The following is an 18718-nucleotide window of genomic DNA, read 5'->3' as shown; positions in this document are numbered from 1 at the left end:
GTTATATCTCAATAAAACTGAAAGAATAAAGACAAAACTTGTCTCTGTGTATGTTGGTAAGTTAGTTATCATTTATTATTAGTTACTTTGGTGGGTTTATCTGACAATTTTAAATATCACATATTTATAAGTGTGATTGTTGTTTCAGGCTGGAGTGAGCAGTTACCGGATACCTTAGTTGATGAATCTATTTCTGTTAATGAAAACACTGAAAAAATAAAGAAGAGATACCGAAAAAGGAAAAATAAGCTGGAAGAAATTTTCCCTGCCTATTTACAAGTAATATTTTGCTTTATATTATGTATTTGTTAATGAAAGAAATGTGAAGTGATGTCTTGAGTTTTGAAAAATAGTTTTCTTGTTTTTGTCATCCTAAATGCTATTTTTACCTTCTTGCTTGCTAAGTCACTTCAGTCGCGTCCGACCTTGTGTGACCCCATAGACGGCAGCCCACCAGGCTCCCCCGTCCCTGGGATTCTCCAGGCAAGAACACTGGAGTGGGCTGCCATTTCCTTCTCCAATGCAGGAAACTGAAAAATGAAAGTGAAGTCGCTCAGTCGGCTCAGTCGTGTCTGACTCGTAGCGACCCGATGGACTGCAGCCTACCAGGCTCCTCTGTCCACGGGTTTTTCCAAGCAAGAGTACTGGAGTGGGGTGCCATTGCCTTCTCTGTTTTACCTTCCAGGGGCCCTTAAAAATTACATTTATCCTTTTTGTGCTTTGATACTTTTGACAGAGTTCTTTTTTTATCCCGGTTTTTCACTTCTAAATTTCAGAAGACATAGAAGAACTCTTTGGTTGGGAAAGGCTCAATGCAAACCAGGCACACCTTTGTGCTCTGCACACCCACATCTGGTGGACTCCCTTTGCCAGTACTGGTTATAGTAGTTATGTTCACTGAATGAAGAGGGTTTTTTAGCAGCCAGAATTACAGCTTTAATAACACTTACCACTTTTAGGGGCTCCCCAGGTGGTAATAGTGGTGAAGAACCCACTTACCAGTGCAGGAGATATAAGAAACTTTTGATCCCTGGGTCGGGAAGATCCCCTGGAGGAGGGCATGGCAACCCACTTCAGTATTCTTGGCTGGAGAATCCCGTGGACAGAGGAGCCTGGTGGGCTACAGTCTATGGGGTCACAGAGTCAGACATGGCATGCTTACACCCATTCATTTTAGAAGTATGAAAACTGATCATTCCATACTTTCACAAAAGAGCCTTTCAAAATAGTGGATTGGATTTCCTGATTACTGCTATAGTCATAATCTCAAACTAGATTATTTCTTTTGGTGAACAGATGTAATTCCCCTAGTGTTCATCACTAATTTATAACTTTCTGATATGAAGGAAACTTGTAATGGTACTGTTTCTTGGACATCTTGTGATAGCAATTGTAATTTTTTTTTCCACTGCTTTTTGGAGTAGAGTGAGAAATAGTAACTAGTGATGAAAATCCACGAGGAATTCATAAACAGTTTTTTTCTAGTTTTTCTTTATTTATCACAGCAGTGTCAAGATAAGGTATAATTAATTGTGTAATCTACCCAGTAGAAATAATTCCAGATGGTTGATAAATACCACTAAATTCATGAGCCGTACAAAGAAACAACTTTTGCTTAAGGTATTCTCAGATCTCTCAGATTTATACTGAAGGCATTAAGTAAATAATCTATAAAGTTCCAAGATGCTTTCTACTATTCAACATTTTTCTTAATGATAAAAGCATTGCTGGTATAAGAAGCAAGTCATCTCCTGCCCAGTGCTCTTATCTTTGTGGGTTTTCAGACTTTCATAGTGAAACAACTTGTTCATTTCAAAAAAGGGAAAATTTCAAATCAGGTATTCATCTCCTCTACCAGACATCACAGACCTTTCTCCCCTATCCCTTTTCAAAAGCTAACTGCTTGGTGTTTCTCCTTTGAGAACTTTTTAAATAATTTATTTTTGCACAATCTTAATAGTGTTGGTTTGTATTTTATGTTTTGTTGGACATTTCATTCAAATTGCTTTCTTTTAATGTTGTACTGTATTTTAGAGCTTTATTTTTGACAGCATAGTCCTACATCCGTTTTAAAAATTTATGTATTTTACAGTATGGATGTTTATAATTGATTTAGTCAAATGCTTTCTGACAGACATTGAGGCTATTTTCATTTTGGGATATAACTAAAAAATGATGCAGTGAACCTCTTTTGTTTATGTATCTTTGGGAAGAGTGTATTACTGCAAAATTGCCCTCCCCTTTCCAGACTGACCACATTATAGAAAATAGAATTTTGGAATAGAAGTAAGTGAAGGGGGTCCCCAGCACTTCCTATTGTTCTCCTTATTGATGCTGGAGAAGCTGGGGAGAGAGATCCTGGAGTTGCAAGGAGGCCAGGCTTGAGACAGTGGTCTCTACAATAAAGTGTGTTGAAATGAAGAAAAGTCAGCATGAGTAACTGAATAGAAAGCCAAGGCTTTTAATGATGGTAAATTTTGTACACATAGTTTGTTTAAAATGACTGTAAAAACCCTCTTTCAGATTTATAGTGTGTGAAGTCTTTAATGTGGTTATATGCATCAGTAGGAGATTGCTAAATCTATCTGTGAAGTATAGAAATATTAAAGTTGTAGATCAAACCCTTGAGCTAGCCTCTGCAGATCATCTATAAATGTTAGTAATATTCATGAAATTTTAGCTTTTCTTATAATATGAATTAAGGTACCATAGTATTATAAATTTATCCATTTTCACTGCAGTCTAATTTGGGATTACCAAATTATTATACTGTGGTTGCTAGAAACATTTGACAGAAGTGGGTAGTTTTATTTGGTTAATTTTACTTGATTCTAGTTTAAAAAACACCAAAAAAACCTTACTTTTAAAATAGGGAAATTCATATAAAATAACTGACAGGGTATCTCTATTGTTTACATATTTCTATATTCAATTCTTATATTGTTAAATACTAAGTTTTCTGTTATTTCTGCCTTCTTGTCAAAATGACAATTCTCATTTTAGAATTTTATGACTGAGTCAGTCGTTTCCATGTGTGTCTTTGTCTAGGAAGCTTTCTTTGGAAAAGATCTTCTGGATATAACAAGACAAAACAAACTAAGTTTAGATAATCTATCAGAAGACACAACCCAGCTTTCTTATAAAACAAACACAAACACCAATTTCTTGGATCCTTCTTTAGACCCACTACTTAGTTCATCCTCAACGCCAGCAAAACCTGGAGCTCACGGTATGTAGAGTAAATGACAAGATTTTTTTAATCACAGCACATTCATCTTCCTTTTAGTCAGAACTTTGAAATGCTTATAAAACTTACCTTTATTGAAATATAACTTGCATTCCGTAAATGCAACTATTTTTTAAGTGGACCAGGTCTGTATGAGTTAGCAAATAAATTCATCTTTGTTATTACCATGAAATCAACTCTTGAAAAGAAAATGCTTGGTTTATAGTTGACTGAGGGTGACATATGGGAGTGTAATGAGGCCATGATTGGTAAGTTACAATAAGCTTCAACTTAAGATGTTTTTCAAAATTAATTATATAGCCCCAAGAAATTCCAAAGAAGACAAAAAGAATACTGTAGTTGGAAACTATCTGACCCATTGTGTTAATGTAACGTGGAGTATGTTGCCTTGGGAGAAGGAAATGGTAACTAATTCCAGTATTCTTGCCTGGAGAATCCCTTGGATGGAGGAGCCTGGTAGGCTGCCGTTCATAGGGTCGCATAGAGTCAGACACGACTGAAGCGACTTAGCATGCATGCATACATTGGAGAAGGACATGGCAACCCACTCCAGTATTCCCGTCTGGAGAATCCCAGGGACAGAGGAGTCTGTTGGGCTGCACTCTGTGGGGTCGCACAGAGTCGGACACGACTGAAGTGACTTAGCAGCAGCAGCAGCATATTGCCTTAGATCAGTTTCTCACTGCTGACAGTTCAGGCCACCACCCTTTGTTGATGGAGGGAGGCCATCTGGAGCATTGTGGGATATTCAGCAGCATCTCTAGCCTCATGATGTTGCAATATAAAAAATGTCTCTGGATATTGCCAAATGTCCCCTGCAAACCTGTCCTCTGTTGAGACTCTAGACACAGCGGATACGGGGAGTGCTCAGAATCAGAGAAAGATAAGAGAACGTAATGTGTATAAAGTAATATTAACATCAGCAAGACTCTCTAGAGTTTAGCTATCTTGGTATCACAAAGTTTTTCTTCCACTTCTGTATTTTTGTTTTACTTTCAATTGTGCAGTCCATGGGGTCGCAAAGAATCAGACATGATTGAGCGACTAAACAACGAACAACAAATTTAATATTCTTCTGACAGGCTTCCTTTTTGTCGTTGAATTGCATTTATCACTCATTTAATTTTATAAACTTAATTTTGAAAGTAATCTTAAAGCAGCAGCCCGCCACTGAAAGATAACTTTTGATAATGCTGAGTTGCATTTTCATTAACTTGGCATTATCCTGGATTGAAATACAGGCTATGATTATTTTTTTAACTTCTTGAAATAACTAGAAGCAGTCTTGCTCCCTGTTATTTGAAAGCACACATTCAGCATGAGACTGAAGGCCATACTCTATGTCTTCTCTTTTTTTTTCTTGAGTAAAAGGAGTCAAAAACGGATTCAGAAATTCTGATATTCCTTAAGTGACTGAAAAAGTCACTAAAGGTACCTAAATATTCTCCTACTTGATTAGGCCAGAAACCCTTGTCACTCTCCCTGGCTCTTGATTGTCTCACGTTCTGCATCTCACACACCCACAAGTTTGTCTCTGCCTTCAGATGCCATCCCACACCAGCGGCTGCCTACCTCAGCCTCCGTCCACCGTGTGCAGGCGGGCAGCTCCTCTCACCGGCCCCGGCTCCACTGCTCCCGGATCCAGCTCCAGTCTCCCAGCACGCCTTAGCCTCCTCCACCCTGGTCCACTCTGCACCTGGCAGCCAGTGTGTTCCCTTTAAGACATCAGTCGCACCCTCTTCTCGCAACCTTCCAGCAGTTTCCCATTTTACAGATGACCCTGGAACAACAGGCGTTTGCACTGCGAGGGTCCACTTAGATGCAGGGCTTTTTGTCTCATACGTACCGCAGTCCTGGGATCTCTGCTTGGCTGAATCCGTGGAGGTGGAAATGAGGCTAGAGAGGACTGAGTGTAGGTCATGTTTGGATTTTTTAGTTCATGGAGGATTGGCGGCCCACACCATGTTGCTCTTAATCCTTTTTTCCTCATTGTTTATTTTTATAGCACTTATCCTGGTGTCGTTTATTTACTGTCCGGCTCCCTCTGAAAGAGGAAGCTCTGGAGCATCTGCAGTGTGTGTTAGTCCCTTCTGTATTCTGGTGGCTGGACCAGTGCCTGTTAGCGTCCCCCACAGACGTAATTCTGTGGATGCTGAAGTACCTTCTTGAGTAAATGAGTGAATTAATGAGTCTTAAGAGTAAACCTGGAAGTAAGCATTTTACTCGATGGTATCTGCTTTATACTTTACAAGAAACTTTAAACAGTACGTTTGTCTTTAATATTTGTCTTCTATTGTGTTTTCTAGATGTCATTTTTAGAGGTGCCTTTTTCTAAATTTTTCTTTTTTTTTTGCTTTGTTACAGCATTCCATTTCACTTTCATTGCCTATAGGTTTTTATTTTAAGATTGATTATTAATATACGGTATCACAAAGACAAAAGTCTTAATTTTTAATGTTATTCAAATGTTGGAGTGCCTTGTCTATGAAAAATTTCTTACTTTAGAAGTAATAATCTTTTTATGATTCTGGCACTTACCTCAGTATCTGCTATATTCTCGATATTTGGTAAATGGTTGAATGAATGAGTTTTAGAATTTAATGTCTAGGAAAATGTTGACACTTTGAAAATATACTTACTATACTTAGGTCCTGCTGATGACCCCTTAGCTGACATTTCCGAAGTCTTAAACACAGATGATGACATTCTTGGAATAATTTCAGATGACCTTGCAAAATCAGTTGATCATTCAGGTACATTTGCCCAGTGTCTATTTTATGATGTGAGGTGTGTGTGCGTGTGTGTGTGAAGCAAGCGTAGTCATTGCAATGGAAAAAAAGTTTTTTTCTTTCTTTGGCGTTGTCAAACTCATCGTTATATTTGATCTGCCTTGACTTCCCTGCTTTAGAAGGGGAAGTAGCACACTAGTAATCTCTGTTGTCGTTTTAATGCATCAAATCTGAGACTTTTTGCCTTAGAGTCCTGTTGTGCCTCGTTTCCGCCTTTGTTTGCGTCGCCCCCCCGCTTCCCGCTCCTGTGGTAATCATCCGTTTTATTTGGTTTGGGTCTTGTAGGTCTTGATTTATGCACTTTCCAGGTTGAGAGCTCACCTTGTGCATTTGGTAAGAAACAGCAATGGGTGGTGGCTGGCTAGAAGTAGTCTTGTTTTGTTCTTAGCCGTGATTGCGGCTGAGGCAGGCTGTGGGTGCATGTGCCCTTGCTGCAGTGCTGCCGCGTCACTAACCCAGCTTTGTTTTCTCTGTGCGTGCCGCGAAGGCATGGTACCCCTGTGCTGTGCTTTGCGTGACTTTCTCTGTAGTGTTCTTCTTTTTTAATGAATGGTTTACTCTTGGTAGAAAGTAATCTGTACTATGACCCAAACATATTATCAGTTCCTAGTATAAGCTCAAATAAAAGGAGATGAATTTTTACTTGTTCATAGTAGTAACATTGAGGAAGTGTAATAAAACAGACAAAAAACCATTTTAAAATGTTATTCTTGCTTAAAAACCAATTTATGTAAGATACAGCATGTTATGAACATAATCTGTATCTTATTTTTGACTACAGAATATTTCAGAAATAAGATCTATAGTTGGAATTGTTCACCAGAGGTTGATTTTTACTAAGCATTAAGAGTTTTTGAGCTTTCCATTAATTGTGTGAAACTTAATTGTTTTATAACCTGCATATGATAGTTGACCCACACTTTTGAAACAGTTCTAAGTTTGAGTTAAAAGTATATTGAACATTATATATTGATTCTTCTTAGAGACCCCTAACTTAATAATATGGTGCTTTTTTGTGTGTGGAAATTAGCAATTTAGAACTAGAAGTGTTCTTTTGTTTCTGAGGAAATGTATTTGCGTTGATCAAACCATAACTTTTAAAGCAGAACCTAGGTTTACAAATATATTGTGCCTAATTTTTACTGATCGACTCCCTGGATTGATTTAAGAATCTAGATTAATTAAGAATTACAGGCTTTCTATTGCTCTGTTTTAATCCTGTTGTTGTGTATTAATGCAGGTAAATAGTATAACATGTTTTGTGTGAGTGTTCAGAACTCACTTTCTGATATACACACCTTGCTCCTCTAGCTGGAATAGACGTTGGTCCGGTTGCTGATGACCCTTCGTCTCTGCCTCAGCCAACTGTGGGTCAGAGTTCACGGCCTCTAAGTGAAGAGCAGCTCGATGGCATCCTCAGCCCTGAACTTGACAAGATGGTCACAGACGGTAAAGCATTTGCCCTCCATCTGGGCTTTCTAAAGACATGCAGAAATGTAATAGGATCTTCAAAGATGTCTGCATGCCAATTAACTTCTATTCTGGTCATTCTGTGACAAATACTACATTGCATCTGGATATCAACATGGTGGTAGTTAATATTCCCGTCTCTCAATTTTCTCCTAGGAGCAATTCTCAGCAAGTTGTATAAAATCCCAGGTATTTGTGTTCTGATTCTTTTGTTGATGGAAATAGCACTCGCTGTGCTCTGGCTCTGGTGGTCTCTTAACCGCGCTGTCCTTGGTCGTGTCTCCTAGAGCTCGGGGGCAAGGACGTGGAAGACTTGTTTACCGCGGTGCTCAGTCCTGCCACCGTGCCGCCGCCCCCCGTGCCGCAGCCCCCTGCGCCCCCGCTGCTGCCCGTGCACGGCCAGGGTACGTCGCCTCTAGACAAGTGTCGTAAGTACGGCCCTGCCGCGCGTGCCCCCTCGCGTTGCGTCGGCTGCCGCGTGCCCCTCGGCTGCCATGCATGCAGACTTGACGGGAGAGGGTCCTCTTTTGTGCTGATGGGGTGGGACCAGCCTCTGAATTCCTCGGTCACACCCCCACCTCCCCAGCATTCCCTGGAACTCGGCGGCTCGCTCTGTGGTCAGAGTGCGTTTGCCCGCCTCACTGGCAGTGCCCTCTGTTAACAGTGCCCGCCTCCTTCCCTGCCCCCAGTCCTGGTCCCGCGGAACTGCTCAGCCCTCACTGGCCGCCTGGGACTCATCCATCTGCTCTGAGTCTCAGTCCAGCCCTCCGTGGTCAGCAAGTCTCCACGCCCACACTCCCCCCATGCTTTCCACTCCTGGCGTGTGGTGCAAATACAGATGCCCATTTGGGGCATTATGGTTTTCCCTGTAGATGGTGAGCTCCTTGAAGGCTAGAGTCACGGCTGTCTTCACTGTTTATCTGCCACAGAACATGGCCTCAGTAAATTCTTGCAGAGTAAATCGGTGCCCTTCCTACCACTGTCGACTGAAATTTCTATTTCTGTGGAAATTTGCCTACTTTGTTTAACACACTTTCTTCTACCTATTTGTAACTAGTTGCAGAACAAATTTCAGGCTTTCCTTTCTCCCTCTTTCTGAAGAGCTGAAATCTGATAGGCTAGGATCAAAATTTTGTGGGCATAGGTAAGGAGATATTGCTTTAGACTATATTCTTGATAATTTGAGTGTTGGGTCCTCTCTGTATCCTGTTGTCACTGCTTTGTGATTCTGTACTGAACTGAATAACTTATAATGATGCTTTTATAAGCTCATACACTGTATTTGTGTAAGTGCTGAGAAGTGCAAGTAATTTAATGTTACCTCAGCCACCAATTTTGTGTATACATGAAAATTTCTATAATGCATATAATTGAAATATTTTAGTTTCTACCAGTTTAGCCACTAAACATCAATTTACCATGATGTTTGCTAGACCCCAAATGTGATTTACGTTTGGATCAAACAGATTCATAAGTGCTTCCTGACATAATTGTTCCCATACACTTTCTTAATGACTAAGAACTCTTCCGTGTTTCTCTTCACAGGATATAAAAATAAAAGCAACTATCTCCAAGTTTTCTGGAACTAGAACTATTTCAAAAATCAAATCAGTTAAAGATGTATTCCTTTATAAAAAGGTTTTATGATCATTGTTTAAATCATTTCAAAGTGCAATCTCATGTTTAGTAAGATACTGAGGATTAGGGAGGTTGATGTTTACTTGGAGGGGAGGTGGGTTTTGGCCTCGTGCTTACGTGTAACTCAGAGATGACTAAGGCTGACAACCCACCAGAGTTTGTAGTATTGTAGACTTTCAGGTAGACAACTAATTTCTATTGTTGATGTTGTTCAGTGGCTCAGTCGTGTCTCTTTGCAACCCCATGGACTGTATCATGCCAGACATCCTTGTCCTTCACTATCTACTAGAGTTGGCTCAAACTCATGTCCATTATAGTGAGCATAATTCAGAGCTGTAAGAGTCTCTGAGATTTCAGCATTTGTGTTTGAAAGAATAATAAGGATAAAATGTGGTCAGATCACATGCAGGGAAACACGTACCTTTTTAGGAATGGCAGCTCTGCTACTTCCCAGAGCAAAGGAGGAGAGATAAAATGGGCAGTGTTTATGGAGGCCAAATTAGAAAGTGCAACATTGGGGCTATATTTCGTCTAGACAGCTAGGCATTGGCAATTGGCCTTTTTTCTTCCAGCCTTTGGAGATCTCACACCAGTGAAATGATCCAGTGAGTCACAGGTGTTGGCAGAGTAGCTCTGGTGTTAATTTTGGAAGTGGATTTGGGATGGGAAGAAGTTGTATATTGATGAGTTTATTTCAGTTGGGACTGAATGAAAAATTGGGTTCCGTGTGAACGTATCTGCAGTAGTAACTGAAAGGAAGAAATGGATTTGATAGACAGCGATGTTAGCATAAGTAGGAGCATGCTACCAATTGCGTGTATGATGTGAGGAAAAAGGAAAGAAACTGAACTGGGCTATATATATGTCAGGCTGGCCTAGAAGATAATCAGTCATGCTGTAAACTTGAAACCTGGAACAAAGGAGAGAGAGACAGAATGCGTGTGTGTTGTAGAGAGGGGGTGGAGATGTAGTGAACTTAGTTTTAGGCCGTTTTTACTTTGTTAGAAATGAGCATTATACATTGTTCTGACTTACAGGCGTTTGTTCAGAGCTGTAGATAAAAACTTAGGGCTTGTCTGTGTAGTGGTCAGAAAGGTAAGATTTCTTAAAAGAATATACTTCAGTAGAATGTAGAATCTTGAACTCTTTTTAATTAAATGAAATAAATTATATGCTTAACAACTGGTTTTTATTAGTATACAATTACATGCTCCTTTTTTCCCCTCTTTTAAGGGTTAGATGAAAGTGAAAACCAGAGATGGAGACAGTGAGTGAGAGGTATAGAATCTTAGCAGTGACGCTCGTTAAACCGTTCATAAGGCCAAGCAGAGGAAAAGATGTGTTGTTTCATTGGATCTTTCAAGACTGTTGTGATCCTTAGTGGAGCAGCCTGGTAGGAGCGGAGAGGAGGGCAGAGCGTGACGTGCTGACAGTTACACGGAAGGTCAGAAAGCGGAGAAGGGGAACTTCAGGAAGACTGAGCAGAGCAACTTGAAATCACTTTAAGTGGAGGTTACATGAAGTAGCTTTTCAATCAATTCTTATCCGCGCGTTGAATAAGATGCTAGTATGACCAGGTATGGTAAACTTGAGAGGGGCGGGGTAGCAGGTGGAGACCACCTCCTAATTAAAATCATAATAAAGGAAAAATGCTTTGCATTTATTTATGTGTACAGCAGCAACAGGCTATTTAATATCTCTGGGTCTGTCTGTCTTCTTTTTTGCATAAATGGAGCGACACATAATAACGCATTCCATGGAGTTGGTGTGAGGACTAGCGAGTTAATAACGCATGTAAAGCCTTTAGTACAGGGCCAGGCTAATAGGTAATAGCTGCTGTTGTTATGTAAGCTTCCAGTACGACTGTGTTGCCAGCACAGTCTTCAGTGCCGGCAGAGCGCCACGGGACTGCTCATGTTCTCAGGGCCAGGAAGGGAGCTCTAGTTTAGCCTAATTACATGAAAGACACATGATATTTTTCAGTGAAATACATTGCTTAGTGGAACCCCCTTTTCTTTCAAGATGAAAATACAGTAGCATTCTACTTGGAATGCATGAAGAAATCTTGCTCCTTATCTAATCCTTGGAGAGAGTTTAGGTGTCCTCAGACACTTGGCTCCTGTGGCGTCCCAAGCCAGCGGGCCCAGCCCTGCTGTTCTGCAGGAGGAGCCCTAACTTGATGTCAGGTGTTTTCAGGACCAGTACCCTTGAGACAGAGCCTGCGGATCTGTGGGGATTCAGCCCCAGCATCCTCAGACAGAAGCATAAGGGTTGTCATGGTTTAGCTGACCGGACACACTGTGGTGCAGAGCATGTTATGGGCAAGGCACTTCTGATTATTCTTCTTTCTAACCATTTGGCAAATGATCACGTTAGGAGTGCTCTGCCATTATGCTGGGGGTGCCAAGTAGTAGCTAACCTCATGACTGATTTTTATTTGCATAACTAACTGGTGGTACAGGTGTGGATCTTCAGTGTTGTTCTGAGTGTTACAATATCAGTACAGGCCATGTATTTATTACTTGAAAGTGTGTCTCTAAGTTGGAGGCGTTTTCTCCCCTCTTCCAGTTTTATTGAGAGATAATTGACACACAGCTCTTTATAGTTTTGGGTATATAGCATAACAGTTTACCTTACGTCATGAAATGATTACCAAGTAAGTTTATGGAAGGGATTTTTGAAGATACATTCAAAAAAGGTGTTTTTGTGTGTGTGCTTTTTTTTGGGGGGGCTGGAAAATTGCTTGGCTAAGGAGAGTTGATTTACTACCAAATAGTTTAGGAAAACAGACGATCACAATAAGGGTTGGAGTTCTATGTTTGTGGAGAGTTTGGGGAAACACAAGGTGGTCTTGTTATGGTTTGCCTAATGTCTGTGACGAAAGATGTGAAGGTGATGGAATGTGAGTTAAGAATAGACTTGGTGCCTGAAACTCCAAGTAATAAAAATTAGGTTAAAAACAAATTATATTTATTTTTTTTACAGTAATCATCTAATTTATAATGATAGGTGAAATATTGCTTGTTCCAAACTACTTCAGAGATAAAGTGCCAATTTAAGAATAATAGGTGGGATTTTTATTTGTATATGGAATATCTGTTCATAAATTTTGAGTGACGAAGAGGATTTGATAAAACTTAGCTATCATTTCTTGAGATTGATTTTTTTTTTTTTCTTAGAGTTCATATGTGCTGCATACTTACTATATAGTAGGCACTGTGCTGAAAACTGCATATGTAATATATGCCAGTTACATATATTACAGAACACCTTCATTTTATAGAAATAGTGATTGATTCTGCTTCTCACGAGTATCAGAATGAAGATTCAAGCCCAGGGCATCAAACCGCAGAACACATGCTACTCCCATCATACCATGATGAAGTAAACAGAATTACAGAGAAATATTTGAGAATTCTGCAGCCAAAAGTCACTCTTTCAGCAATATTTTGCAGTATAATATTGGGGGGACATTCTACTTTTGAGTAGTATTACACATTTTTATTTAGAAATATTTCTACTGCTTTTAAATTATTTTTGAATAATATGCAAACCAATTCACCGCTTTCTTCTTTGAAGATGTTTTTTCACGGATGCCACTCATGAATGGCCTCATTGGACCCAGTCCTCACCTCCCGCACAATTCTTTACCTCCCGGAAGTGGACTGGGAACTTTCCCTGCCGTAGCGCAATCCCCCTATGCCGATGCCAGGTATTTGAAAGCCTTGACTTTATATGGAAACATAAATCTTTTCTGTTATATAGGTATTTGTCTGACTTACTGTGACCAGTGTTAGTGTCTTAAAATCATGGTGATTTTTGCTAAAACCCACCAAACATTGTAGCTGTGGGTTTAAAGAAAGTGTACTTGACCATAGTACTTAGAAAACTATTCTGCGTTTATGAAGTAAAATTGATTATCATTTGGCAGGGATAAAAATCCGGCGTTTAATCCAATGGCCGGTGATCCTAGCAACTCATGGACGTCATCGGCTCCCCCTGTGGAGGGAGAAAATGACACGCTGTCAAATGCCCAGAGGAGCACGCTGAAGTGGGAGAAGGAGGAGGCCCTGGGTGAAATGGCAACAGTAGCTCCAGTCCTCTACACGAATATCAATTTCCCCAACCTGAAGGAAGAGTTCCCGGGTAAGTGCTGCCACTTACCACTGCTTTCCGTTTGACTGGCCTTCCCACACGTGTGCTGACAGGCTCTTGGGGTTTTGCTTCCCTGCACTAGAGGGCCCGGTGTCGTCATCAGTTCTTACCTAGTGTGACTGCACATCGTGAAGATTCCCTGGATACCTAGAGACACCTTGCATTTTCTTCGTCCTAAGCCCTGTACCCATTTGCATATTTCCTCAGGGTTAATTTCAGTTAATGAAATGACTCTAGCTCTTAGCAGTCTTCTTAAATATGTGGAAGTCAGTATTGTGTTACATGCGTATTTCTTAAAAAAAAAAAAAAAAAAAACTCCTAGAATAGAAATTTATTATCTAATCAGAAGTATTAAGTTAGGCTAAATTATACCCAGTTCCAAGTATTATTCACATGGAAACTAACTCATTATTTCCCCTTCTCCCCAACTGTCCAACCTGTTTAAAAAAAGCAGATGGTGCGGTGTTACCATTTTTTGAACATTCTTATTAACTGAAGGACGAAACATTTGGATTAACGAAATGTCACTGACAGAATATTTGTAAGCAAATGCTGATTTATTATCTTGAGTTAATGTTGCAAGACAAACCAGCATTTGAAAAGGACATTTAAGCTCTGTCTTGAAATAGTTTCCCAGCTGTCAACATAACAACGCTTTTAAATTACTAGAAGGGTACCTAGAAGTGGATTTTCTTATGGATGATCCCTGTCTTTTATGTGCCTTTTTGGTTCAGATGCCTTGTAGTACTTTATTCATCATGTATAGAAATAAATGCTACGTTATCTAACAATAGAAATCAGTGGTTTAATGCTGATAAATCAATGGTTTAATGTTGAAGCAATATACACATTCTTCAAGTATTTTTTTTTTTTAATCACACTTCTTTTGCTGCTTAGAAAAGTCTGTTAAGTCACTTAAAACGTCAGTGTAAATTGTCCTTAGATTGGTGCTATAGATTTTCTTTTTTAAAAGTAATTTCCTTTAATAGATGTACCATGCGATTCTAGAACTCATGAAATATCGTGTTACGGCTGTTGGCCTCTCAGCTGATTGCCTTTGTCACTGGCTTTGTTGAAGCTCTTTTTCTAAATATAGACAGAACCATTTGTACATGTATTGCTGACTGTTGATCTCACCCAAACTTGAGTTTCGGTCCTGTCCTGACACAGGTTTAAATCACTGCTTTCTCCTGTCTTTGTTATAAGCAAATACCGATGCTTATTTTTAATACTGGTTACTTCCTTTTGGTCAACATGATAGACTTATCTCATGCATAGATGTTTTCCAAAACTTTTAGCTTTGATTCTTCTAGCATCTTACATAGTTGAGGGAATTTATTATATTTGGCTTAACTTTATCTTGGCTGCTTATAACTTTGGTGTAAAAACTTCAGCTCTGCAAGTGGATTGTTAGTGAGTCAGCACTGCATTCAGAGGCATGTTTGACCTGTTGTGTACCAGGAGCTCAATAGTGTACAGAGAACTAAATATAGGACTATTCACTTAAGAAAACATGGACAAGCCAGATTGAACCCTTAGTAGTTTACCAACTGTTTTATTAAGACACGCCATTGTTGTGGCTCTGTAAGTGTGTATGCTCTGTGCTTTTGTTGCAGACTGGACGACTAGAGTGAAGCAAATTGCCAAGTTGTGGAGAAAAGCAAGTTCACAGGAGAGAGCACCATATGTGGTATTTACAGAACTCCTGTGTGTTACATCCTTCAACACAACACTTGAACCTTACTCTCATTGTCTTAGTTTAATAAAAAAATTTTCCATTGCAGAAAAAACCTATGTTGAATACTTGTACACCTAATAACCAGCTTTGTTTTATAGTGATTTCCTCACTCATGATGTCTTAATATCGAGGGGGGTGACATTTGCACAAGCTGGTGAACAGAACCAGCATGTTGAAGATTGAAGTCCCTTATTCTGAGAGCATGGCTAATTCATTTCACTTTTAAATTGTTTCGTCACTTCAGAAAAGTATGAAATTTTGCAGCGGCATTAATGTGCCTCAGTTATTTCCACAATAAGCCCTTTTTGTATTAAGTTTAGTAGAGAATCTTTGTGTATCTTAAAAGAGACATATCTGGACACTTTGAAGGAGTTTTTGAAATACGGGCTTTGCCAGGAATTATTAGGGTGTTTTATAAGATTCACCATTCAGATGGTGAATTATTTTCTCCCAAAGAGCCAAGTTAAAAGACTGTCAACTGGATCCAAATCTTTGCTTTCATTTTAAAGCATTTTAAATCTACATTATTGTTTTGAAAAATATGCAGCTACTTTCTACTTTGATCTTCAGCATATGTATTATCAGTGATATTGACTGCTTGGATAAAGCAAAACATTTCTGTTTCGGGGAATGTGTTTATGATTCTTTGTTTTCCCTTGACTGGCAGAGGTAATGGGCAGGGTATTTTTAATGTTTCTCAATGGTGGGTTTTTTATTTGTTTATTTTTGAATGTTAAGCTTCAAATTCCTGATTTTAGATTTGGAGAATTCTGTTGGTATTCTCCTTTTCTGTACATTGAGAGAGGTATTAATCTTTCCTTTTTTGAGGAGTTTCTTACCAGAATTAGAATTGAAAAATGTTAGATTACACCTGGGTTCTCTAACCTTGTTCAAATAGAGAGATGGAAGTAAGTCCTCAATGGAAACATGCCTTATGAAAGGGGGCTTTGGGGTAGCATTTGTCTTTTCATGTAAGAGACTGTAAGTTCTCAAGGATGATATTTCAACTATTTAACCTGATATTTTCTTGCTTTGGTATGATAAAGTTTTTCATAGTTTTTCTAGTTTTAGCATATACTGGGAGATAATCTTCTTCTCCTTTTTTCAAAGCAAAAAGCCAGAGATAACAGAGCTGCTTTACGCATTAATAAAGTACAGATGTCAAATGATTCCATGAAAAGGCAGCAACAGCAAGACAGCATCGATCCCAGCTCTCGCATAGATTCGGATCTTTTTAAAGATCCACTAAAGCAAAGAGAATCGGAACATGAACAGGAATGGAAGTTCAGACAGGTGTGTTGTCTTTTGGGTTTATTTTTAAGAATTGACTTTTTAAGTTGGTTTTTTGGTTTTTGAGAAAAGAGCTATTTATGTTATCATTTCAGATACAGTTCTTTCTAGAATATAAAAATGTGATTAAAAATAGGCCTTCCTTTTTTCAGTAAAATACATTTATGTTAACTTTGGAAAGTTATAGTAAATACTATAAGCAATATACTTTTGTGGACATTAGGTATGCTCGGGTGAATAGCTCTCTTCCCTCTTTAGGAATTTATAATTTAATACAGGAGCAATCTGGAAACTGATGACAGCAAACACATTTTCTGTTGCCCCTACCTCACCCCACGGGGGTGCTATATTCTTCCTTAAACATAGGCTTGTTTTCCTGTTTCAACAGCAAATGCGTCAGAAAAGCAAGCAGCAGGCTAAGATCGAAGCCACGCAGAAGCTGGAGCAGGTGAAGAGCGAGCAGCAGCAGCAGCAGCAACAGCAGTTCGGCGCTCAGCCTGCGATGGGCCAGTCTGGCTCTGACACGCCCAGTAGTGGGATCCAGAGTCCCCTGACCCCGCAGCCCGGCAATGGAAGTCTGTCTCCCGCCCAGTCATTCCACAAGGACCTGTTTACAAAGCCGCTGCCCAGCACCCCCACTCCCGCCTCCTCAGATGACGTGTTTGTGAAGCCGCAAGCTCCCCCACCTCCCCCGGCGCCCTCGCGGCTGTCGGTGCAAGAGAGTCTGTCTCAGGCTCAACCTTCTCAGCCCCCGTCCCCACAGGTGTTTTCCCCTGGATCGTCTAACTCCCGACCCCCGTCTCCAGTGGACCCATACGCGAAAATGGTGGGTACCCCACGGCCACCTCCCGGGGCCCACGGCTTTCCCAGAAGAAACTCTGCGCTGGCGGAGAGCTGTGGGCCGCTGGCGTCGGGCTCCAGGCCACCTCAGATGGGTGAGGCTGTGGCCAACCGGCCGTCCCCAGTCCGAGAGGCGTGCACCACCTCTGTGGCAGGCAGTGACCCCTATGCAAAGCCTCCAGACACCCCTCGGCCTGTGATGACAGAGCCATTTCCCAAGCCCCTCGGCCTGCCCCGGTCTCCTGCTGTTTCTGAGCAGACCTCACAAGGCCCTCTCGCCCCTGGCACCAGTGACCACTTCCCCAAACCATCTCGGGCAGATGCGTTTCAGAGACAGCGGATCCCTGACCCGTATGCTCGACCCTTGTTGACACCTGCTCCTCTCGATGGTGGTCCCGGCCCTTTTAAAGCTCCGATGCAGCCCCCTCCTCCCTCCCAGGATCCTTATGGGCCAGTGTCCCAGGCACCAAGGCGATTGTCCATCGACCCTTATGAAAGGCCCGCGTTGACGCCACGACCTGTAGACGGCTTTTCTCATAACCAGTCCAGTGATCCCTATAGCCAGCCTCCCCTCACCCCACATCCAGCAATGAATGAATCTTTCTCCCATCCCTCGAGGGCTTTTTCCCAGCCTGGACCCATATCAAGGCCAACATCTCAGGACCCGTATTCCCAGCCTCCAGGAACTCCACGACCTGTTGTAGATTCCTATTCCCAGCCCCCAGGAACATCTCGCTCCAACCCAGACCCCTATTCTCAACCTCCTGGAACTCCCCGGCCCACCACAATGGATCCATATAGTCAGCAGCCGCCAACCCCACGGCCATCTGCACAAGCAGACTTATTTGCTACATCTGCAGCCAGTCAGAGGCATTCTGACCCATATGCTCATCCTCCTGGAACGCCAAGACCTGGATTGTCTGTTCCTTACTCACAAACACCAGCAGCACCACGGCCAAGGATTTCAGAGGGTTTTACTAGGTCTTCGACAAGACCAGCCCTCATGCCGAACCAGGATCCTTTCCTGCAAGCACATAATCGAGGAGCAGCCTTACCTGGCCCTCTGGTAAGGCCGCCTGATGCTTGTTCCCAGACTCCCAGGCCGCCTGGTCCTGGTCTTTCAGACACTTTTAGCCGTGTTTCCCCATCTGCTCCCCGTGACCCCTACGATCAGCCTCCCATGACTCCAAGACCGCAGCCTGATGCTTTTGGAACAAGTCAGGTTGCCCATGATGTTGCTGATCAGCCACGGCCTGGGTCTGAGGGAAGCTTCGGCGCACCTTCCAACGCGCCCATGACTCCGCAAGGCCAGCAGTTCTCCGGCGTCTCCCAGCTTCCTGGACCTGTACCCACCTCAGGGGTCACTGACACGCAGAGCACTGTCAACATGTCCCAGGCTGATACAGAGAAATTGAGACAGGTAAACGGCTTGAATCTTCTTAGTTGTCTTAGATGTATTATTTGAGAAAGCTGTTTTATCAAGTAACTTATATACAGATGTTAAAGCCGATCTTTTCAGTAGAATTTGTCATACTGCAAAGAAAAGTGAAA

At 41.2% G+C, this 18718-nt stretch overlaps 1 protein-coding gene across 19 annotated transcripts in view; it reads left to right on the top strand.

Annotated features, from left to right (window-relative positions):
* KMT2C (lysine methyltransferase 2C) overlaps positions 1 to 18718 on the top strand; it is a 255413-nt gene that overhangs the window by 195814 nt on the left and 40881 nt on the right. For 12 of the 19 annotated variants that reach the window (XR_010663715.1, XM_065939504.1, XM_065939500.1 and 9 more), the window contains 12 exons: positions 149 to 279; positions 3049 to 3229; positions 5896 to 6000; positions 6322 to 6369; positions 7348 to 7485; positions 7663 to 7695; positions 7794 to 7934; positions 12724 to 12856; positions 13076 to 13290; positions 14916 to 14989; positions 16148 to 16330; positions 16716 to 18587. Coding sequence is in view for 18 of the 19 variants with exons in the window: in XM_065939504.1 (XP_065795576.1) it covers positions 149 to 279; positions 3049 to 3229; positions 5896 to 6000; positions 6322 to 6369; positions 7348 to 7485; positions 7663 to 7695; positions 7794 to 7934; positions 12724 to 12856; positions 13076 to 13290; positions 14916 to 14989; positions 16148 to 16330; positions 16716 to 18587 (3254 nt within the window). In the remaining variant the exon portion in view is untranslated. The remainder of the gene's footprint in view (positions 1 to 148; positions 280 to 3048; positions 3230 to 5895; positions 6001 to 6321; positions 6370 to 7347; positions 7486 to 7662; positions 7696 to 7793; positions 7935 to 12723; positions 12857 to 13075; positions 13291 to 14915; positions 14990 to 16147; positions 16331 to 16715; positions 18588 to 18718) is intronic. The other 7 variants (XM_065939515.1, XM_065939514.1, XM_065939518.1 and 4 more) reach the window with 2 other exon arrangements.

This window comes from Muntiacus reevesi, chromosome 6 (genome assembly GCF_963930625.1).
Source record: "Muntiacus reevesi chromosome 6, mMunRee1.1, whole genome shotgun sequence".
Lineage (NCBI taxonomy): Eukaryota > Metazoa > Chordata > Mammalia > Artiodactyla > Cervidae > Muntiacus > Muntiacus reevesi.
Note: the sequence above shows the minus strand (reverse complement) of the source record. Positions and strands in the feature narration are given on the sequence as shown.